General features: G+C 50.6%; 1 protein-coding gene and 1 long non-coding RNA gene across 11 annotated transcripts in view; one reads left to right on the top strand and one right to left on the bottom strand.

The window, feature by feature from the left end:
* DLGAP4 (DLG associated protein 4) overlaps nt 1-20,505 on the bottom strand; it is a 199,059-nt gene that overhangs the window by 47,994 nt on the left and 130,560 nt on the right. The window contains exon 1 of one of the 9 annotated variants that reach the window (XM_060617155.3): nt 16,590-17,630. The exons of 7 other annotated variants lie outside the window; for them this stretch is intronic. In XM_060617155.3, coding sequence (XP_060473138.1) covers nt 16,590-16,620 — 31 coding nt within the window. In that variant the 5' untranslated portion in view covers nt 16,621-17,630. Of the gene's footprint in view, nt 1-1,533; nt 1,846-16,589; nt 17,631-20,505 lie in introns of those variants that run through there. One more of the 9 variants, XM_060617145.3, reaches the window with a different exon arrangement.
* LOC132668001 (uncharacterized) lies at nt 1,812-19,065 on the top strand. Of its 2 annotated transcripts, none has more exons than XR_009605429.3 (5): nt 1,812-1,901; nt 2,291-2,433; nt 4,417-4,566; nt 10,907-11,148; nt 18,823-19,065. It is a non-coding gene; the product is annotated as an uncharacterized LOC132668001 (long non-coding RNA). The 2 variants fall into 2 exon arrangements; XR_009605428.3 differs by lacking the exon at nt 18,823-19,065 and adding an exon at nt 15,932-16,269.

Genomic DNA, 20,505 nt, shown 5'->3' with positions numbered 1-20,505 from the left:
GGAGTCTGAGCGTGTGAGCGCTGGCTCTGCACTCACTCACCGCACCACTTAGGCTCCTGGGCCTCAGTTTCTCTCATCCATAAAATGTCAACAACACGGACTTGCCCTGCCCACTGCCCTGGGATGGCTGTGAGGGGGTCTGGAGTAGATAGGTGGGAAAGGGCTTGATGGAGTCCCACATAGCTGTTGCCCAATCCCAGCCCCACCAAGGCACTCCTCAGGCCAAGGGCTGGGGCAGGAAGATTCAGTGCCCTGAGGACCCACAGCCGTCCACCCTCTCCATGCCACACCTGCATCACCATCTGATAGTTTTGGGTGGTGACCACTCTCTCTGCACCCTCTTTAAGCCAACACAGGTCACAGCTTAATTATTCAGCTTCCGGGCCTTTGCACTGGCTGCTCCCTGCCTGCAACACCCTACCTCCTCCCTCGTTCTGCCTCCTCCTCCAGATCTCAGCTCCAGCATTACTCCCTCCAAGAAGCCTTCCCTGACGGGCTCCAGCTCCATCCTGGCTCCCTTGCTGGGTCAACGTCCCATGTTTAGATGTGCTACTGGCCCTCGCCACCACACTGTTTTATAGGCCTGTTTGCTTTTCTGCTTCTCCCTTTAGACCCTAAGCCCCCTGAAGGCAGTGACTATGTGGTTTCCATCCCTGTAACCTCAACTTCAGCCCAGAAAAGGTGCCCAGGCAAATGTCTGCTGACACTTAGGAGGTAGGACCCTGCTTCTGACTTTACCCCAAAACTACTACAGACCTTCAGGGCCTTCCCCCTGGAAGAAGACTGTGAGGACACAGCAAGTAGAGAAAAATCTGTAAGAAGTGACTTGGCAAGCAGGAGACAGAGGCGCTGGGACAAGTCGTGACTACAGCGTGACTACAAGTCCTCCTCACGCCCCCACAGCCCTCCCTACTCGATTTTTCTCCCAACCACCTCTGAAAGCACAATATGGTAACATTTGGGAAGATCTCTTTGAAAGAACACCTACCCAAGTGAAGGTCACCCACCCTGCCCACAGAACCCTGCCCCCACAATGGCAGTGTAAGAAGTAGGTGAATATTAGTGGCTGATACTCATAATTACCAGTAGTATTTATTGTCTGCTCAGGAATCGGTGGCTACTGCAGTGGCCCAGTCACTGTCCGAGGTCCTTACACCTGCATCTTATATTTGATCCCAACGAGGAGATGTTCTCACCATCTCCCCTTGTGCTGCTGAAGAAATGGAGGCTCAGAGAGGTTGAGGGACCTGCTCAGCGTCACATGGCAAATCATGTGTTATCTGTTAAGTGAGTGCAAACCCTACAGGTTTCAATCTCCAGAACCCAAACTTCACAGCATCCAGTATGACAAGTAGTAAAAACACAACTTCATGACAAGCCAGATAGCCACACAAAATCCTACAAAGCTTAGAAGCCGCTGTAGAAACACAAGTTCGGTCTTCTCCTGCTGCTGGTAGAGTCTCACTAGAGCGCACCTCCACAAAGACCTCAAGCCCAAACCAGCACCCAAGGGCTGAAGAAAGTGGACTTTACCTTGACAGCTTCTACCCCTCTGGGAGCTACTGTGCCTCGATGTTTTTGCAAGCATACTCATCACACCTCCCCAGGCTTTGCGCTGTCCTGCCAGACCCTTTTCCACTCTCACAAAGAGACCTGTGACATCACCTGCCCCTGAAACAGTCCCTTCCCCTGCCAGGATTGCTGCACATCTGTAAAAGCTGGGGAGCATACTACGTTGGAAATGGCACAGGTTGCACTGAGTGTGCTACTTCTCGTTGACTGGTAGTACCCGCCTGTGTTAAGAAGGATTCTGACGCTGTGTCCGGGCTCAGTGGGAACACTGGGATTGACTGATGCTGACCGCCATGGGCCTAGTATGGGAAGTAACTGCAAAGAGCAAGGTATTTGTTGTCCCTGGGCCAGATGATCACCACAGAAATGCTCTATTCCCATGATGCAGAATCACTGTCCTTGACTCCCCACTGAAAACCTTAACCCCTCATCCTCCCCTGTAGGACCATCAACAACAGAGTTTCTTGGGCAATGTTTAAAATTCAGTAAGATAGGAAAGCAACTATTTGTTTCACAGTCTCCTCACCCTCAAAAGACTGACCAATAAGGAACCCTCAACAGCTGCAATTTGTGAGGGTGGCTGGTTTTCAGCCCCATGTGGTCACTTAAGTGCTGAATGACCTCGGGCCAGTCACTTCTAAGTCTCTGCTTCTTCTGTAAAATGGGGATCAGGAGCCCGATTTGCCTTGCCTTTAACCACATTTGAACACGGTGCTAGGATCCTCAAGACTGCACAAGGAAGTCCATTATCTGTCTCACTGATTTTGGGATGTCCACATGACAGAAGTATTTGTCCCATTTCTCAGAGGAGGAAGCTGAGGCTGACAGAGGTGGACAGACTTGGCCCAAATCCCACAGCAAGTAAGTAGTTAAGGAACTGTGCCTGGGTCCTTTAATTAAATCCACAGCCTTCCCCGTCCTATTATTCCACCTCCACAGGGGGGCTGTGGCTAGGCTCCATGCAGCCACCATGGGCTTTGGAACCAAGGCCACCTGTGTGGAGAAAGCCCTCCCAGGAGATGATCAGTCTTTTAACAACTATGCTAGAACATGAGCACATAAAACTGTGAGTTGCAGTGTGCATTAACTGGGAGAATTAATCACCACCCAAAGACTTAATTATTCAGAGATATTACCCCCTTTCCAATACATTCTCTTAAAATGGGCCTGTGAATGAGGCCCCCAGAGTGGTTGAATTCAGAGACAAAGTAGAATGGTGGTTGCCGCCAGGGGCTGGGTGGACGGAGGAATGGACAGCGGTTGTTTAAGGCGTGAAGAATTTCAGTTTTGCAAGATGAAAAGAGTTCTGGAGAAGAATGGTGGTAAAATAATGTGAGTGTACTTAATGACACTGAACTGTACACTTAAAAATAGGGAAGATGGTAAATTGTTATGTGCATTTTATCCCAATTTTTTAAAAAGGGGAGGCTAGTGAGGAGTCTACTGAGGAATTCTCTACCAATAAGCCCCAAATATCAACTTGCTGTTTTACACCCCAAATCCAAAAGTCACAAAGTAAAATATTTAAAACACTTATGACATGAGGGGCACCTGGGTGGCTCCATTGGTTGGGTGTCTGACTTTGGCTCAGGTCATGATCTCACGGTTTGTGAGTTCAAGCCCTGCGTCGGGCTCTGTGCTGACAGCTCAGAGTCTGGAGCCTGCTTTGGATTCTGTGTCTCCCTCTCTCTCTCTGCCCCTCCCCGACTTGTGCTCTGTCTCTGTCTCTCAAAAATAAATAAATAAATGTAAAAAAAAATTTAAAAAAACTTATAACATGAATGTTTAAAATTTCAACTTTGAGTTAAATGTGTTTGTGAGAAGGGGCTGATCTATAATCTGCCTACAATCTCCTTCCTGACATTCAAGAAAGGGAAATAAAAAGAAAGAATTCAGGGGGGCACTTCAGTTGGTTGAGCATCCGATTCTTGATTTTGGGTCAGGTCACGATCCCACAAGCCTGGGATGGAGCCCTGCATCGCCACAGAGGCTGCTTAAGATACTCTCTCTCTCTCTTTCTCTCTCTCTCCCTCCCTCCCTCTGCTCCTGCCCTGCGCCCATGCACACTTCTCTCTTTAAAAAAAAAAAAAAAAAAAAAGAATGAACTATAAATAACATTGTAGAAAATAAGGGAAAAAAGGTCATTCTAATCTCATCACCTGGACACAATTACTATTATGGCATTCCATACCAAAACTTTTCAAGTTTATTTATTTTGAGAGAGAGAGAGAGTGGGTAGACACAGATGAAGGGTAGAGAGAGAAGGAGAGAGAGAATCCCAAGCAGGCTCCATGCTGTCAGCGCAGGGCCAGATGCAGAGCTTGAACTTATGAACCGAACCGTGAGATCATGACCTGAGCTGAAATAAAGAGTTGGATGCTCAACCAACTGAGCCACTCAGGAGCCCCATACGACACTTTTTAACTGTGATCATTTTAGAGTTGAAACCTTGCTAAAAATAGAAACTTCTGCTTTGGCCTTCTTACACAGAAGTAGTGTGGTAGAATAAAAAGAACAGTGCACCAAAACTTCAAATCTTGGGGCGCCTGGGTGGCTCAGTCGGTTGAGCGTCCGACTTCGCTCAGGTCATTATCTCAGACTCCATGAGTTCGAGCCCCGCATCAGGCTCTGTGATGACAGCTCAGAGCCTGGAGCCTGCTTCAGACTGTGTCTCCCTCTCTCTCTGCCCCTCCCCTGCTCATGCTCTGTCTCTCTCTGTCTCAAAAATCAAGAAAAACATTAAAAAATAAATTAAAAAAATTAAAAAAACCTTCAAATCTTGATTAAGCTGTGTGACTTTGGGCAAGTCACTTAACCTTTCTGTTGTATTACCTCTAAAAACAGCAATAACTGCAACCTGCAACAAGCTGCCAACAGAAGCGACAAAACCTGTGAACCATGAGGTGGTATGTGAAAGGAAATTAGCAATAAATAGGGAGTGCTGAAGAACCCTTTTCTTGAGGACTTAGGATCAGTATGAAAACCAATCAGAAGGTCAGTATTTGGGAGTTCTGATGTTAATTTAAAAAAACAAAAACAACAACACCTCTTGATTCACTGACACTCTGGCTCCTACAGGGCAAGAAAGCTGTTTGCTTCAGAGCAAACAAGGTCACGGAGACTGATGAGGCCCTGCCTGACCTTGCAGACCATTCCAGATATAACAGAACCTCTCCCTGTTCCCTCAATATGCTAAACACTTTCTACCTGAGGGTCCTGAGCCCTGCTGTTCCCAATCTGCCCCTGACTTCCTCTTTCCCACTGGTCACCTCACCTTCCCTGACATGCCCTCCCCATCCTCAGTTCCCTCTTAGCACCTATTTGTTTCCTTCAAGGCTCTTTATCACAAGCAGAGAGTATCTTGTATATTTGTCACCTTCTTGGATGGGGACTCCAAGCTGAATGGAAGCTCCTTGAGGAAAGAGACCAAGTCTGAACTGTTCCCTACCCTCCTCTGGCTCACCCCTGGCACTCTGAGCACAAGAATGGCTGACTCTTTAGAAAGAGAGGGGGTGGTTGTTTGGAGGTTGGCTTGTGAGGAGGGAGGAATTGGCTGGGATGAACCCAAACCCTCTTCTAATGAGTGTCTCCATACACTTGTTATGCGCACCCCCTTTGTGGAAACTGCTGGGGCAGCAGTAGCAGAGGCAGCCTGCTGTTACAGGTGCTGTCAGCCAAGTTCCACTCTTCCTATGCTACCCCAGGCCAAACTGTCCCCAGGCAGGCAGACACCTGTGGACTGCTACCACACCCCTGTGCAGGGCAACACCGTATCATGAAGCGCACGAAGCCTGGGAAGGCAAGAAAGTTCCAGGAGAAGCTGGAACTATCATATCTATTCACACCACACTCAATATAGGTCCCAGCAGGAAACTGGTTCAAGGAGTGATGACCCTTCAGAGACAAACCCTGGCTCTGAGTGCCTAGTTGACTCTGATGGCCCTCAGCAGGCATTCTAGCTTGATCTCAGCTCTCCTGGCCCTGGGCAGCCAACCCCTGCCATTCCTCCCTGATCCCCTGCCATTCCTCCCTGATTCCCTTCCCCTCCCCTACCCACAGCACCCCCAGACCCCAGGGTATCTTCCTCTCAAAATCTCCACCACCTGGATCCTACCCAGCTTTTGAGGTTTTGAAGGTCACCCTCTCTCTAAAGCCTGCCTCAATTCACTCCAGAGTCCCCATCAGAGCGCTGCACTTGGCAGACAAAACTTGATATCCCTCCAAACACCACATCTAGTCCACCTACATCTTTCCAGGCACGGGACATGGACAGTCTTTAGCTATTTCAAGTCTTCTCTCTCCCCCTGGGTATCAATAACAGCAGCAGCTAACATTTTTTAAGTGGCTCCTCTGTACCAGATACTGTGCTCAGTGCTTTACACACATTCTTTCTCTTGTCCACATGCTGAGACTAATGCCAGGTAATATTATCATCTCTATTTTGCAAATGAAAAAACTGAGGTCTAGAAAGGTTAAGCAACTTGCCCAAGGTCTCACAGCTCTTGGTGGCAGCCCAGGATCTAAACTCCAGCAGTATGTCACTAGAGCCAGGATCTTAACTACAGGTCTGTGAGACTTCTGGGTGTGGGCTTCTCCCCCAGTGCCTGGCTCAGCCTTAACACAGTTAGGCCTACCTGATCACCTACCATGTGCTCGGCATGAGCCCTCAGGGAGTGGACTTGAACCAAAATGGCTTTGTGCCTGGGGACCCTGTGATTGTGCAGAGAAGAGAAGTACACTGAAATTGTTATTTGTTGAGCAACAAAATTGATACCATATCTGCTCTGGCAAGGCTGAGAATTTTCTTAGAAAAAGCACAGGAACTTAAGAACCCAGCTAATCTTTGAAACATACAGGCCAACCAAATCAGGTGTTAAGATACTCCCTAGCTTCCAAGGGATCAAAACTGATTCAACTGAACGGCAGAGCTAGAAAGAGCTCCTCCTGCCAAGAAACAAATGGGGAATCTGAAACCCAGAGGGGAGAGGATCTTGCCTGAAGTTACCTAAACACTCGGGAGAAGCCATGGCTCCTGCTCCCCCAACCTCTGTCCTTTCCAAGTTCTAGACACTGGGACTAGAACCAGGGTAGAAAGGCTTTCAGGCCATCTCGGTCCTTAAGAAGCTGCCAGGAGTTGAGGTAAATACCTGCCCCAAAGTGACCAAAAGTTTAAAAGTCTTCACAGTAGAGACAGGGCCCTAGCTCTTACCTTCAGGGAGAATGGGACTGTTCTGTGGAAGCTGGATTTGGGAAGCCAGGATTTCTTTCCTAGGCCAGCATAAGCCCAGCTCACCCCTGCTCCAGGACGGGAGTTTAAAAGGTAGTAGCTCCTCACCTGGGGCCACACCCGGGTGAGGCTCTCACCAGGAAACTCGTCGGACTGGCCGTCTCCCAGACAGCACAGGCCAGAACGCCACTGCCTGTCTGTAGCCTGGCGCCTCTCCCAGCTGGACCCTGCTGCCTGCCCCCCCCCCCCCCCCCCCCCAGGGCCTCCAGAGCAAGAGGGAGAAAAGGCCTGCTCTCCTCCTGTAAGGCCAGCTCAGCCTGGGTCCCCCAGGGCCAGTCCCAGCCTGGGCTGGGTCTGAATGAAAGCAGCTGCTTCCTGCTTTGCCTTTTTCTTTCACTTTGGGTTTTAACCCCAAAGTGAAACTAAAGACTGGGACGATGTGGGAAAGACGGTGAGGGTTAAGGCCTGGGAGGGCTGAACACCTGGGTTCTAATCCCAATAAGGCTGCCCACTCACTGGGACACCTGGGAGGAGACCAACTCCAGGCCTCAGTTTTCCCATTGATAAAATGGGAGGAAGGAACTAGGCTGGTGATTTTAAACTAGTCATTTTAAACTGGAAAAATTATAGAACTTCCCCTTCTTCATCCTACCACTGCTGAAGGCTGAAAGGGAGTGGCAGAAATGCCCTGTGGGGGACTCTAAAGGGCCTTCCTGTTGGCTCAGAGGAGGCAAAACTGGCAGCAGCGTGGGGACCCTCCTGGTCTCCCTGATTACCTCTTCCTCACCTGTCACCCAATCACCTTCATCCTGAGCAGGCCCTGGAGTTCCAGCATCCTGGGGCAAATCAAATTCATCCTAGGCATGAGCCTGACTCTGTCCTGGCATAGCAATTGGAGACACCCACCAACAGCTGCCCCAGCCATCTATTAAGACTGACGGTAGCCCACTCAGGACTGGTCCAAACATCAGACTCAGTGACTCCAGGGTGCCTGGCACAGTGTCTAGCTAAGACCACTATAATCTGTTTTATGGGGTTTCCCCACTGGCTGGTTTACCAAATTTTCCCACTAGCCTCGTGACATGAGAAAGGTATGGATGAGCCTCCCCATTTTTCAGATGAAGAAAATTGAGGGTCAGAGAAGGACAGGGACATAGTGGCCAAGCCTGCACCGGTATTTGGGAGCTCAGTAAATATTTGCTGAATAAATGAGTTCACTGGCCCAGCAGCTGCCAAGCAGGTGCAGCCCAAGCCAGAGAAACACAGGAAGGAGGATACAGTGTGGGAGGGAGGATGCTTCTCCCTGGAGACCAAGTCATAAACAGGTCCCAAGGTACCTACAACAGAATTCCCTCCACCCAATCCTGGCCCCATCTTGTCACCCCTCCAGCCCATTTCTTCCCTTCATTTCTCACTTCCTTCCATCAGCACCTTACTCTGGAAATACCTCATTGGCTGAGGACTACTGGGTGACACTGGCCAACCCCCTTCCCCTGTCTGGGCTGAACTGGAAAAGTCTGTTCTCAACCAAAGAAATGAATTTGAATCCAGGGGAGGTAGAGTGCTTTTTAAAAAATACACATTTTCAGAATGCAAAAGAAGGTAATTCAAAAACATCTAGCAGGGGCACCTGTGTGGCTCAGTTGGCTAAGCGTGCAACTTCAGCTCAGGTCATGATCTCACGGTTCATGAGTTCAAGCTCTGCATCAGGCTCTGTGCTGACAGCTCAGAGCCTGGAGCCTACTTTGAATTCTGTGTCTCCCTCTCTCTCTGCCCCTCCTGCACTCACACTCGTGCATTCTCTGTCTCTCAAAAGTAAATAAACATTAAAAAAACTTTTTTAAAAACATCTAGCAAAATTTTAGGTGCATAGACTCTTTGCAACAACAATTTCACTTGCAGGAATGGTTCCCACAGCTCCACAGGCATACATGCAGGCATACATACGTGTGGGGAAGGGTGCTCGCTGCAGCAATGCTCACAGCAGCAACACTGGAAACAACCTAAATGTCCTTGAGCAGAGGACTGGACAAACAGCTGGTGGTCCATCCACTGACAGACTGTCACATGGTCATGGAAAAGGAGGCCATGGACCTGTGTACATCTACAACATAGTTAGACTTGCGTGAAGACAAAGCACAAAACAGCAGGCTGTAGGCAGAGAATATGCCACCATTTGTGTAATAAAAAAGGATGCTATTGACATAGCTGCCCATATATGAAGAGTATTTCTGGAAGGAAACATCAAGACTGTTCCCAGTGATCACTGAGGAATGGAGGTGGGAGAGACCCTAATTTTTCATTGGGCACTTTTTTCTACAAAGTTTGAAAGTTTAGCCACATACACAAATTGCTTTTTCAATAAAAATGTAATTTCTACACATAAAAATAACTCTAGCAAAATGCACCCAAAGAAACCTCTTGTATGTCTCAGGGCCCAGGCATCTGGATTTTGAGGCCTAGCCTCTACTGGTCTAGCCTTGTAGAACAGGTGGTCAGCCTGACAGTAGATGGAGGCAGCCTGGACATCATAGGGCTCTGGGCAGGGGGAAAATGTCAGACTCATAAAAAACTTGGCCTTAAGGCATAGGGAAGATGTGAATATGGCTTGACTGTGGAACAGGTTCAGCTAAGAGAGAGCTCCTACAGGGAGCAATAGGGAAATTATTATGTAAGGCTGGTAAGATGGGAAGAGGAAGGATTATTTCTTTCAAAATGGGATCCTAGCAAGTCCCTTCCTCTCTAATGCTTGGTTCCCACTCATGAGACCTGAGGGGGCTGGGCCAGAGTCCTTTCTAGGCATGAAATTCTAGGATCTGCCTTTATTTCATCTCATTTAATATTAAAGGAGGCAAGGGAGGGTCCCCAGCTCAGCACATGGCCATAGGGCTCCACACCTGTGCAGACTGTAATCAAATATTTGGAAGCTGGAGAAAATTCAGGCCAGGATGTTGAGTATAGCAGCCCTCGGGCAACTCCCCCACCCCTTGTCCCCCAGGAGAAGGAGCAGATGGCCTTCTGCTGAGATGCCCTTCCTCACCTTCTTGTTAATTAAGTCATGACAAGACCTCTTTTGTCACTTTTGAAGTTCAGTTTGCAGAAATGTGCTGCCTTGGCTTGCTTTTCCACAATGCTCTAGGCTCAGGGCTCACAGACTACAACAATCTAGATCTAAGCCACAAGCCCAAATTACAGGGGTCTGCAGTGGAAAGAGTCCAGGGTGCGGGTCAGTGCTGGGGTAAATCCTGGCTAGACCTCAGTGATACTGTGCACTCTGGGAGGTGAGTGACTAAGTCTCTTAAGACTGCTCTGCTTGCCACTGTAGTGACAAGGCCAGCTCGCTGCCTGGCACTCAGCAGGCACTTAAATATTTGTTGAATGAATGAACAGCTCAGCCAGTGAATCCCAGAGTAACCTTGGTCAAGTCACTTTCTGGAAAACAAGGAGAACAAGAATAGTAATGACCTCCCAGAGGTGTATAAGATCTACTGAGATAAAGTGGATGAAAGTACTTTGCAAATCAAAAATAGGCTAAACAAATATTAAGGATCCAGAACCAACACGTGGAAAACAAAATAAAAAGAATGAATATATGTATGGATGGTCAAATTTGTGAGAAACCATGGGGCAAATGGTAAAGCATTAATCAAATGAATTACTACAATTGAAAGCGACAGTACAGGCTGCTTGCTCTAGTCCACTGTTCCAATGTCTGAGTATTTTCTCACAAGAGGCTGTGTCTATTCAGAAGCAGAACAAAAATCCCTCATCAAAACCTTTGTCTAGATTTTGGTATGAAAAAGATGGGTGCAGTTACAATCATATCTTGCATATAGTTGGGCTCAGAGAACATTTGCCAAAGTAGACTGGCATATGGGTCCTGGGGGTGTTTACCTCCCAGGGAGGCAAAGAAGAAGGGGAGTGAGCAGAGCACAGAGGATGTTGCTCTGCCTCATGACCCAAGGTCCAGCTCAGGGGGACACACAGAGGAGGAGAATGATTGGCCAAGCCATCAGTTTCCTAGCTGTGCAGTGGGGCCAACCCGTTGCTGCCTCCCATGGAAGCCGCTCGGTAAGTACCAGTTCCCTTCTCCTTCTCTCTGCCCAGGAAGTATCCTTGGCTGCAGCCTGCGAAATGGGAACTGGGCTCCATCACCTGGCTCTCCAGTGTCAAGAGCAACTTGGGACAAGTCCCCTCCTGTCTTTGTGGGTGGCTGATTCCTCTGGCTGGGCCAGGGAACACCCTCTCTAGTGGCAGCTGGCTGAGAATCCCAATGAACCCAGTCATGGACGAGCCACCGTTGGACTAGACACATATGAAGTCCAACTCTGGAGGCTGCTCACAGCCTGGTGAGTAAAACTGATGATGTGAAGGCCCCTCACTTCCCTGACTCTCCTACCTTGAAGAAATTCTAAACTGGCACCAGCCCCGACTTTCCAGATCTTTAGAGAGTAAGGGCTTATAGGCTTTAGGGGATGTATTTGTGTGCCCCCAATTCAACAGGCAAGAAGACTCAGATTCCTGGAACCCTGATGGTAAGAGTCTCTTTTCCAAGAAGCAGAGCTGAACTGTGGTAAGAGTCAGAATATGCAGTCAGCCCTGTCTGAGCCCCATTTTCCTTATCTGTAAAAGGAGGTCAGTAAGTCCCTTTGCCTCCAGCTTGGTGTAAGGATTTTCGACAGCACCCATGGAGGCCCTGGCACAGAGCCTGGCACACTGCAGCTATATAAGCAATTTGCTCAGATTGTTATTTCCTCCCCCAAAGCAGCAACACCCAACATCTTTCCCCCTGGGCCATCAAACCCCCAGACAGGCTCTCTTGAGAGAGCACGACACCCCCTGCTACCCTATATGTCCTTTCCCATCCCATGGGCTCCACCCAAACCTCACCCTCTTCTTTCAGCTGAATGCTTGCAATGCTTCCTCCCTGTCATCATTTTCATTCATTCCAATTCATTCAGCCTGATTCACCTTCTTGGCGGAGGGGGGGGGGGGGGGAAGTTGTGCTACCCCTGTTCTAAAATCTTCCATGGCTCCCCAAAGCCTCTGCTTTTCAGCTGATTTCCAATGTTGCCTACAACTTCCTGGCCCCTTCCAGATTTTTCATCCAGAGCCCTGATGCATCAGCAAAACTGGTCTACTCACCCTTTCCCTAAATACATGCTTACCTTCCAGCCTCCGCACCTCTGCCTTTGCACAAACCATTCGCTAGAATGTCAGCCCCACCCTCTGTCTCTGCAAATCCAGCCCCCTTCAAGAGGGCTCTTGTTTCCTCTGGCACACACTCACTTCTTCCTTCCCAAACAATGCTTTTCTTCAGCAGACGCTTAATTACAGACTGTCACACAGTCTCTCATAATTGTAGGCCTTGTCTCCCTTGTCAGACCATAAGTTCCCAAGTGCAGAGGCCCTGTCTGTTCTTTCCCAGCCTCTCAGAGCCCAGCCCAGGGCTGGGAGGACAGGGCCCTGGTCAGAAAGTGCTTTCCAAGCCCATCTGGCTCCAGGCTGAGCCAAGTCTAGCTCCACTTGGGACCATTTCTCCCCCTTTTGTCCTATGAGGAAACTTAACTGCCCAAACCAAACCTCAGTGTTCCCACTCTCCACCGGGTGACCTAGGCCAGCAATACACAGAAATGGTGACCTAGGTGGGCAGGCAGGGCCATGGTTCTTGTCCAGCCCTGGCATGGTCTTATTTTGGGATCCTAGGCACATCCCTGTCCTTACCCTTACCTGGGCCTGCTTCTTCGCTGAGAAACAAGAAACAATCTTTTAGCTGTAGAATACGGATATTATTTGTCTTTAAGATAGCCTTGGTTCCCAGGAGTGGGTGGGTGAGGAACCAGCTGATTCCAACACAGGTGGAGGGAGGAGAGGCAGCCACAGCCAGGACTGGGAAATCCAGGAATCTGAGAGGTGATGAGACTGCACACCTCATCAACCTCATTAAATTCCTGTTGATGACAGGATTGCGTTCCTGTCTAAGTGTTCAATTCCACAGCCCTCACCCTGGCCAGGTCTGACAGTGTCTGCTGCCAGGGCTAAGCAAGGGAAGGGTAACTTGCTTCTGGAAACAACAAATCCTGCCCAAAACAAAGATGAGGAGGAGCCAGTTTCCTCACCTGTAAAATGAGGATAATAATGGTATCTGCGTCATAGGATTGCTGCAATAATACGGTGAGATGATGCCACAAACCATTTAACACAGTCCCTGGCACCTGGTAAATGGCACTGTAGCATCAAGTTCCTTATTCTCAAGGGGCCTTTACCACAGAAGTTCTTATCCTCACAGCAACCTGTGAGGAAGGGGTTTCCATCCCAACATGACAGAAGAAAACTGAGGTACAAAAACTTGATCAATCCAAGGTCACGCAGTGGGGGACAAGCCAAGCTGTGATACAAACCCAGGAAACGCTCAGTTCAGCTTTTCCCAGAGTGCAGCCCACAGGCTCTCAGCATCAGAGCAGCATCAGGTTTGAACAGCTGACTCCTGCCCCTACACCTGCCAAAGGAGACTCTCTGGGGAACCCAAACTTTATAAAGCTAAGAGACCTAAATTTTATATATAAGGAAACTGAGGTGCAGAGAGGTGAAGTGACCACTTTTCAGCAACGGCCACTTTTCTACAAGTATGGACCTGGGACAGAATTCACAGTCTGTTTCAGAGACTTCCTGGAGGAGGTGGCAGCATTTGACAATGTGGGCCTCTACGGGAAGAGAGGGCACCACAGGGAGGGTACAGCAAAAATAAAGGCTTGGGGCAGGTAGGCCAGGCAACAACTGTTCAATGCTGCTCATGCTTCCAGATCCCTGGGAGCCACCGCTGCAGCCGTTCCCTAAAAGCCCAAAGAGAGACGTTCCTGAGCCAATCTGAACTTCTGGGAGGAAAGCCTGCCATGCTGTTGTCTACAACCAGCAAGTCTCTGGCCCTCTGGGTGTGTCTACTTGCTGCTCAGGATGACACAGCCAGGGAAGATGGTGACTCAGTCTCCACCCAGCCTAAAGCTAGTCCTGTTTAAGTTTGAGAAGAGCTCAGGGGCTGAGGAAAAGTCAAGCAAACCCTCCTTGCAGAACAGATACCAGACCCAGAGAAGGAGGCCTGAGGGACAGGCTACGAGGCAGAAGCGATAAATATGGAGCAAAGCTGCGGAAGAAGAAAAGTCAAGAGGGCTAGGCTCAAGCCCACTCTGACACTGCCATGCTGTGGGACCCTGAGCAGGTTCCTGTCCCTCTCTGGGCCCCCTATTCTTCATTCACCTGTGAAGCAGAGAGAACTCCAATGGCTTCTGACTTCCTCCCAGGACTGTTGTGAGAAACAATGGCCAGGAAAGAACCTGACAGATTACACAATGCCTCGCAAAGCAAGTGAGAGATTAAAGGATTACTCCTATTATTTATTACAACAGTCAGGTGCTTTCCTTGTTACCTCAACCTGAACACCAGGGGGAAGGGGGAGGCCTGGGGTGGGTGGGGAGAGGCTGGGTCTCTGTCTTGTTTCCTCAAAGAAAACAGTGACCCAGATATTATTGGGAGATAAAAGTTCACATTTATTAAGTGCCTATGGTGTACTAGGTATTTTTTAAACATATAATCTCACTTAATCCTCACCACAATGCTGTAGTGTAAATATCTTGAGTCCAGATGAGGAAACTTGAAGCTCAAAGAAAGTAACCTGCCCAAGATTACAGTGAATGAGTGATGGAGACCAATTAAAACCAGGTGTTTATGACTCTAAAACCCACATTAATTCTACTCTCTGAAACAATCTGTATTAAAGGCAGAACATGCCTGGTATAGAGGCCCAACTCAAGCACTGCCTCCTCCTGGAAGCTCTTCTGAACGTTTTGCCCAGACAGGAGCTCTCTTCTATGAAACCCCACAGCACATGGTCAGCACACATCTTGCAGCATTCGACACCTTCTCCCTCTAGTTCTGTGACCAAGCACACCTTTAACAGGTAAGATGAGATGCAGGTGCAAATAGGTGGCCTTTGAGTTACCTTAGAATCCTCAAATGCTGGAGGTGGAAGCACCAAAAAGCCCATGCCATCCAACCCCCTCATTTTTCAGAAAGAAAAATAGAGAGAGAGACACTTGTCTGAAGTCGCACAGCATCTTACCGCAGCCAGGAACAGAACCTTGGCATCCTGCCTCACAGAATTTCTTTAGGGATTCTGTGATTTCAGAATCAGCCTTAGGACAAAAGACTATTATTCCCATCTTACAGACAAGGAAACTGAAGCATAGGGGAAAGTGCCCTCCCTGAGAGTAAGATATGGAGACCAGAATCCAGATCCCCTACTTCCAGGCCAAACACCAAGCCCTTCTTCCTCCCCATCACAAGTAGTCTGTATAGTGTGTCAAGCACAGGGCCCAGAGTAAAAAGATCAATGGATGTTGGAAATGGTAATTATACACCAGTGGGCAAGGGACACCAGCCTGACAGTGACCTCTTGAGAGGCAGTGTCATAGAAGAGGACCAGGAGTCCTTGCTCAACCCTCTATAGGTCCCTATAGGTCTCTAAGACAAGAGTGTTACAACAGCTGATCTCATCTGCTCCAAAGTTCTAAGACATCCTAGGCTCCTTGACAGCAGACTCTTGGTGTCTGTGGGGCCGCTCCCACTTGGGGCCTTTGTTCCCCCACTCTGCAGAGAAGCAGGAAAAGCAGCAAAGGCTCACAACTACAAACTGACTCACTTTATTCCCAAGTGCCACTGGCCAAACAGGGCCCACCCTCAAAAAACAATGGGATGGAATATGGAAAATCAAACTGTCTCCCAGCACAGACATCCAGCTATGCACACATGCCTACCTTTGCAAACTGACAAAGAGCAACCAGGAATCAGAGCATAAATAAGGGACGGCTTGCTCCCTGCCCTATTGGAAAGGCAGGCGTAATCCTGAATAATCAGGTGGTAATGGAACGAAGGGTAAAGAACTCTGGGTAAGGAGTCTGGGGCTGGATCCCTGTCCTAGCTCTGCCACGAACTAGCTGTGTACCCTAGGCAAGCTGTTTTCCCTCTGGGGGGGCTCAGTTTAAAGACACAGTGACACTTCACAAATCATGTCTACAGATGTTTCATTGATCTTCACGACAACTCAGTGGGGCTAGCACAGTTATTCCCTTTCTACAGATAGAGAAACTGAGGCTTGGAGTGATCAAAGGTCTCACAGCATGAAGTCAGCAGAATCAAGGCCCAGAGTTCTTAGATCACCAAAAGAAATACTCAAGGGTGGTCAGATCAAGAACAACTCCGCTCTCCCGTCATCCTGAGAGTCTCAGCAAGACTAAGGCAGCACAGTCCCTTGTTCACCTGCCCAGTCTGGTGGCCTGCAAAGTTCTGGCCACAAACCCTACAGCCCAGCTGCCTAGAAGACCGCACCCCCCTGCAAAATTTCATTACTCAAGTTGGCAAGAACGCAGCCCCCACCCCCCCAGCCGGGTCTAAATAAACGCCCAAGTGATATCACATCCTGCCAGCTCCAAAATAGCCCAGGCCTGCCCACAAGCGATCACAAAGTGCCAGGCCATGCAGGACCAAGCCAGTAGGACGTCCAGCCCATGGCACCCTCCACACACTCAAGCAACTCAAAGCAGAAGCCTCAGAGCAGAAGGCCCCCCACTCCCACCTCTGCCAGGAGGCCTGGCCCCTCCCTCCTTGCCCCTTTCTTGGGAGGCCCCAGAGCCTCCTGCCCCAGCGCCAGCCCTAGCCCCAGCACCAACCCCATGGAGCCTCGCCGCGGCCAGCCTGCGGGCGGACTCCGGCCCGACCCGGACACCCCACCACTCACATTGCTTCAAGAGCTCCAGACACAAAGCCATGAGGGCCGGAGGGGGGTCAGAGACCCAGAGACCCGGCAAAGACAGAAAAGGGGAGAGGGAGAGACAAGGGAGCAGAAAGCAGGGAGACAAGGGGCAGAGAAAGCAAAGGGGTCAAGAGCCCTGGGCAAAGGAGCGGGCTCAAAAGGGGGCCTTCAGCACAAGAGCCACTGAGTGGCGAGGCCACCAAGACAGATGCGGGGGCAGAGGCAGGGAGAGCAAAGCGGAGGACCCCAATCCCCAGAATTGGGGGCCACAGAGTCCTGAGAGAGAACAAGGAGAGACAGACACGGAGACAAACCAAGGGATAGCAGGAAGGGGTGAAGTCTGGGAGCTGGGGAGCTTTTGGGGGGTCCAAAGGAGCACCTAAGGGATGTCGGAGGTCCCAGCGTGTTTGGGGGGGCACCAAGAGGGAAAACCCCGCGGAAAGGAGGGCTAAGAGGAGAGCAAGACCACAGGGATTTGAGGGTACAGACAGAGGGGAGGACCCCTCCAAAGGATGTGCGGGAATCTCAGAGGGGAGGCGTGGGGGAATGAGGAGGGTGTTCTGAAGGAAAGGCCCCCAAAGATGTGGGGACACCGTGAGGGGGAGTCCCGAGGAACGGGACGCTCAGAAAGGGAGGCTCCGAGGGATGAGCGGAGAGCTTTGAGGGGGACCCGAGATCCGGGCGCGAGGGAGGGGCTGTGAGGCACCGCGAGGGCAGAGACAAAGAGACAGCGAGCCGGGGAGAGACAAAGCGGGCGGAGCGGGGAGACGAGCCCGAAGGCTGGCAGCCGGACAGAAGGACGGAAGCGCGAGCGGGCGGGTGGACGAACGGACGGACAAACGGGGAGGAGGGCGGGGGCAGGGCCGGGCGGGGGCGGCGCCCGTCTCCTCGCGGGGCCGCGGCTGCTCCGGGCGGCGCTGGGCGGGCCCCGGGCGTCCGGGCTGAGGAGGCAGCGGCGACGACGTGGACCGGACAGACGGACGGAGTGACGGACGAGGCTGGCGGCAGCTGCGGCCAGCGGCGGGCACTCACCCTCCTCCCTCACGCGGCCCGGCCCGAGGCTCCGGTTTTGTACGCCCGAGAGGCGGGGCCTCCGGGTTAAAGCCCCGCGCCAGCCCCGCCCCGCCCCGCCCCACGCGTCAGCCGCGCGCGCGCGCGCCTCCCGGGACTCCAGGGGCGGGCGGGGACGCGCGCAGCCCCCTCGGCACGTGGCCCGGCGCGCAAGCGCGGGGCGCGCTCAGCCAGCCCACGCCCAGGCCCACGGACCGTGAGAGCGAGCGCGCGCCCACGTTGGCACGCGCATGCCTGAGCACCGGGGGCTCCGCCCCTCGAGCCGCCCCGCCAAACCGGTTCCAGCTGGAACGGGACGCATGCTCTGTGCCGGGGGAAGAGCGGTGTGAGTTCGCACTAGGTCACTGTGGCGACACCTCGCTGTCACCGGGGGAAACTGAGGGTCACAGCAAGCAGCCTAAGCTGGTCTTCTTAACCCTGCATGGTCAAATTAGACCTCAAGTACTATGGACTCTACGCCCTAAGTGTTTCTAGTTGTCCCCTCCCCTCATCCTCCCTTTGCTGCCCTCATACGGAGTCCTCTAGATTGGGTTCGAATCCCTACTCACCCTTTGGAGGGTTCTGTGACCTTGTATGAGATGCTCTTTCAGTCTCCCTGAGCCTTTGAGTCGTCCTCGGCAAAATAAAACCAGCACACTGTTTCCTGAAGGGCAAAGCACAGTAGGGGCTGCCCGAATCCCTAAATCACTCCCTTCACGTCTCATGGCCCTCCCAGTTCCCCATTCTCTCCTGCGAGGCCCCCACTCTTTGTTTAGTCCTGGTCTTGAGTCGTTTCCTTACAGCCTCACCCTTCTAGGCTGTACCTGTAGAAGGTCTGCCATCCACAGACCTAACTCCTGTTCCCTGACCTGCCTTGCTGGGTGACTTAGGCAAGGCCTTACCCTCTCTGTGCATCTCTTTAATAAATGTAAATTGAGAAAAGAATCTTACTGAATAAGATGAAACAGTGTTTCTGATACCACTGTAGCGATTTTTGTACAGAGGCATAATAACAACAAAAGAAAATGAGGGTTATGGAGCCACCTGGATGCCAAACACTGTGCTAAGTAAGCACTTTGAAAGTATTAGCTTACTTTGTCCTACTCACAGTTGCTATGCTACACCTGTGCTATTCACTTAGCGTTCATTTTCAAATTGATTTACTTAGAAAATTTCTAGAAGCCCCTGAGGAAGAGCCAGGATCAGTCTTGCTCTACCCTGGCCACAGGGAACCTGCTCCTGCTCCTGCTCCAACTCACCAGGCACCCTCCTGCCTCAGGACCTCTTCTCCCTGCCTGGCATACTTCCTCAGCTTCATCCAAGTCTTTGTTTAAACATTTGTTTCTCAACGGGGTCTACCCTAGCTATCCTGTTTCTGCTGCAACAATGCCCTCCCCCAGGCTATTTTCCAATAAACCATACATTTGCATTACTTATGTTTATTATTTTATCTGCTTCCCCCACCCCAACATAATGTACTCTCCTAGAAAGCAGGGGTTTCTGTTTTGTTTACTGTGGTGTCCCTGGTGGCTAGAGCACAGCCTGGCCCACTGTAGGTGATCAATAAACATCTATCCAAAGAAAAAGTGGCTTGATTGCAAGGCTCATGCCCTTAACCACTACTTAGTAGGGGCTCTAAGGTTCCATTTAAGCACCTTAGTCTTTCTTCCTCTGGAATGACCTCTCTACCCCCAAGGGTGTAAGAAATGCCCCTTGTTCAAGAATCTCAATCCTGGGCTTTATGGCCTGTCGACCAGTCCTTAATCCCAGTCACTATTTCCCCCCAGAAGGCTCAATGGGTCTGCCTAAAAACGGGATTTAGAAGGGTGATGATCTGTGCACTGAACACACAGTAGGTACTTGGTTAACCAGGACTGTCCTGGACCAAGGCTTGGTAGAGCCCTGGGAAGAAGCCTGCCTTCTGCTCAGTGTCTCCCGTGCAGAGGTACAGCAACAGGGAATTCTGACCTCTTATCACCACTCCAGGAAAGCCTCCTGGATCCTCTTATTATTCTCTCACCCTATGGCCCCTGCCCAGGCCTCACTGCCTTGCCTGGACCTCCAAACCATCCTGCGCAGCTTGCCACATAATTCTCCCTGAAACTCTTGTAACCATGCCACATCTCTTTACCAGGCCCCCTGGATGGCTCACCCACCCACAGGATAATGGGAAACTCAAGGCTTAGGAGTCAGGCAGACCCAGGTGAGAAATAGCTCCTTGACCTACTAAGTGGGTGACCTTGACTTGACTCACCTTCTCTAGGCTGCAGTTTCTTTGAAAGAGGTCTGCACATGTGTATATGTATGTGAGGTCAAACTGGCTTAACTTAGGAATGTCAGATATGTGTAACTATTCTGGCCACAGCAGACATCACCAATTGATGGTGGTGCCACTCTTCTCTGCTTAACTAAATCTCAGTCCTGGGCTCCAGGGATCAGAGATGACACAGCAGTTGAAGTCTGTTTGCAATCTCTGGACATGATGGTCTTTGAGGTTCCTCTCAGCCTTGACACTCTGGGAACAGGAGTGTCCAATCTGACAGGAGCCTGTAGTATAATAACCAGAGATTGTGGAGGGCTAGGCCTGGCAGATGGCTTCAGGGGGACAAGGCTAACTGGAGGGTTGACTGCTTACTGGAATTTTGTCAGCCTCCCTTCCTCTATCTGTGGAGGAGGGAGTGAATCAGAGGAGAAACTGGGAACGTTCTAGGGGAGACAGCAGGGGACAAAGAAGGGTGTCAGAGGATGACTTGGATGGGAGATATTCAGGCAGGGAGAGGGGTCTCCAAACCCAAGACCCACAACATTGATGAAGAATTTGAGGCACAGGGAGGGGCCAGAACCCACCCAG

This window comes from Panthera onca, chromosome A3, assembly GCF_046562875.1.
Source record: "Panthera onca isolate mPanOnc1 chromosome A3, mPanOnc1 haplotype 2, whole genome shotgun sequence".
Taxonomy (NCBI): Eukaryota; Metazoa; Chordata; class Mammalia; order Carnivora; family Felidae; genus Panthera; species Panthera onca.
Note: the sequence above shows the minus strand (reverse complement) of the source record. Positions and strands in the feature narration are given on the sequence as shown.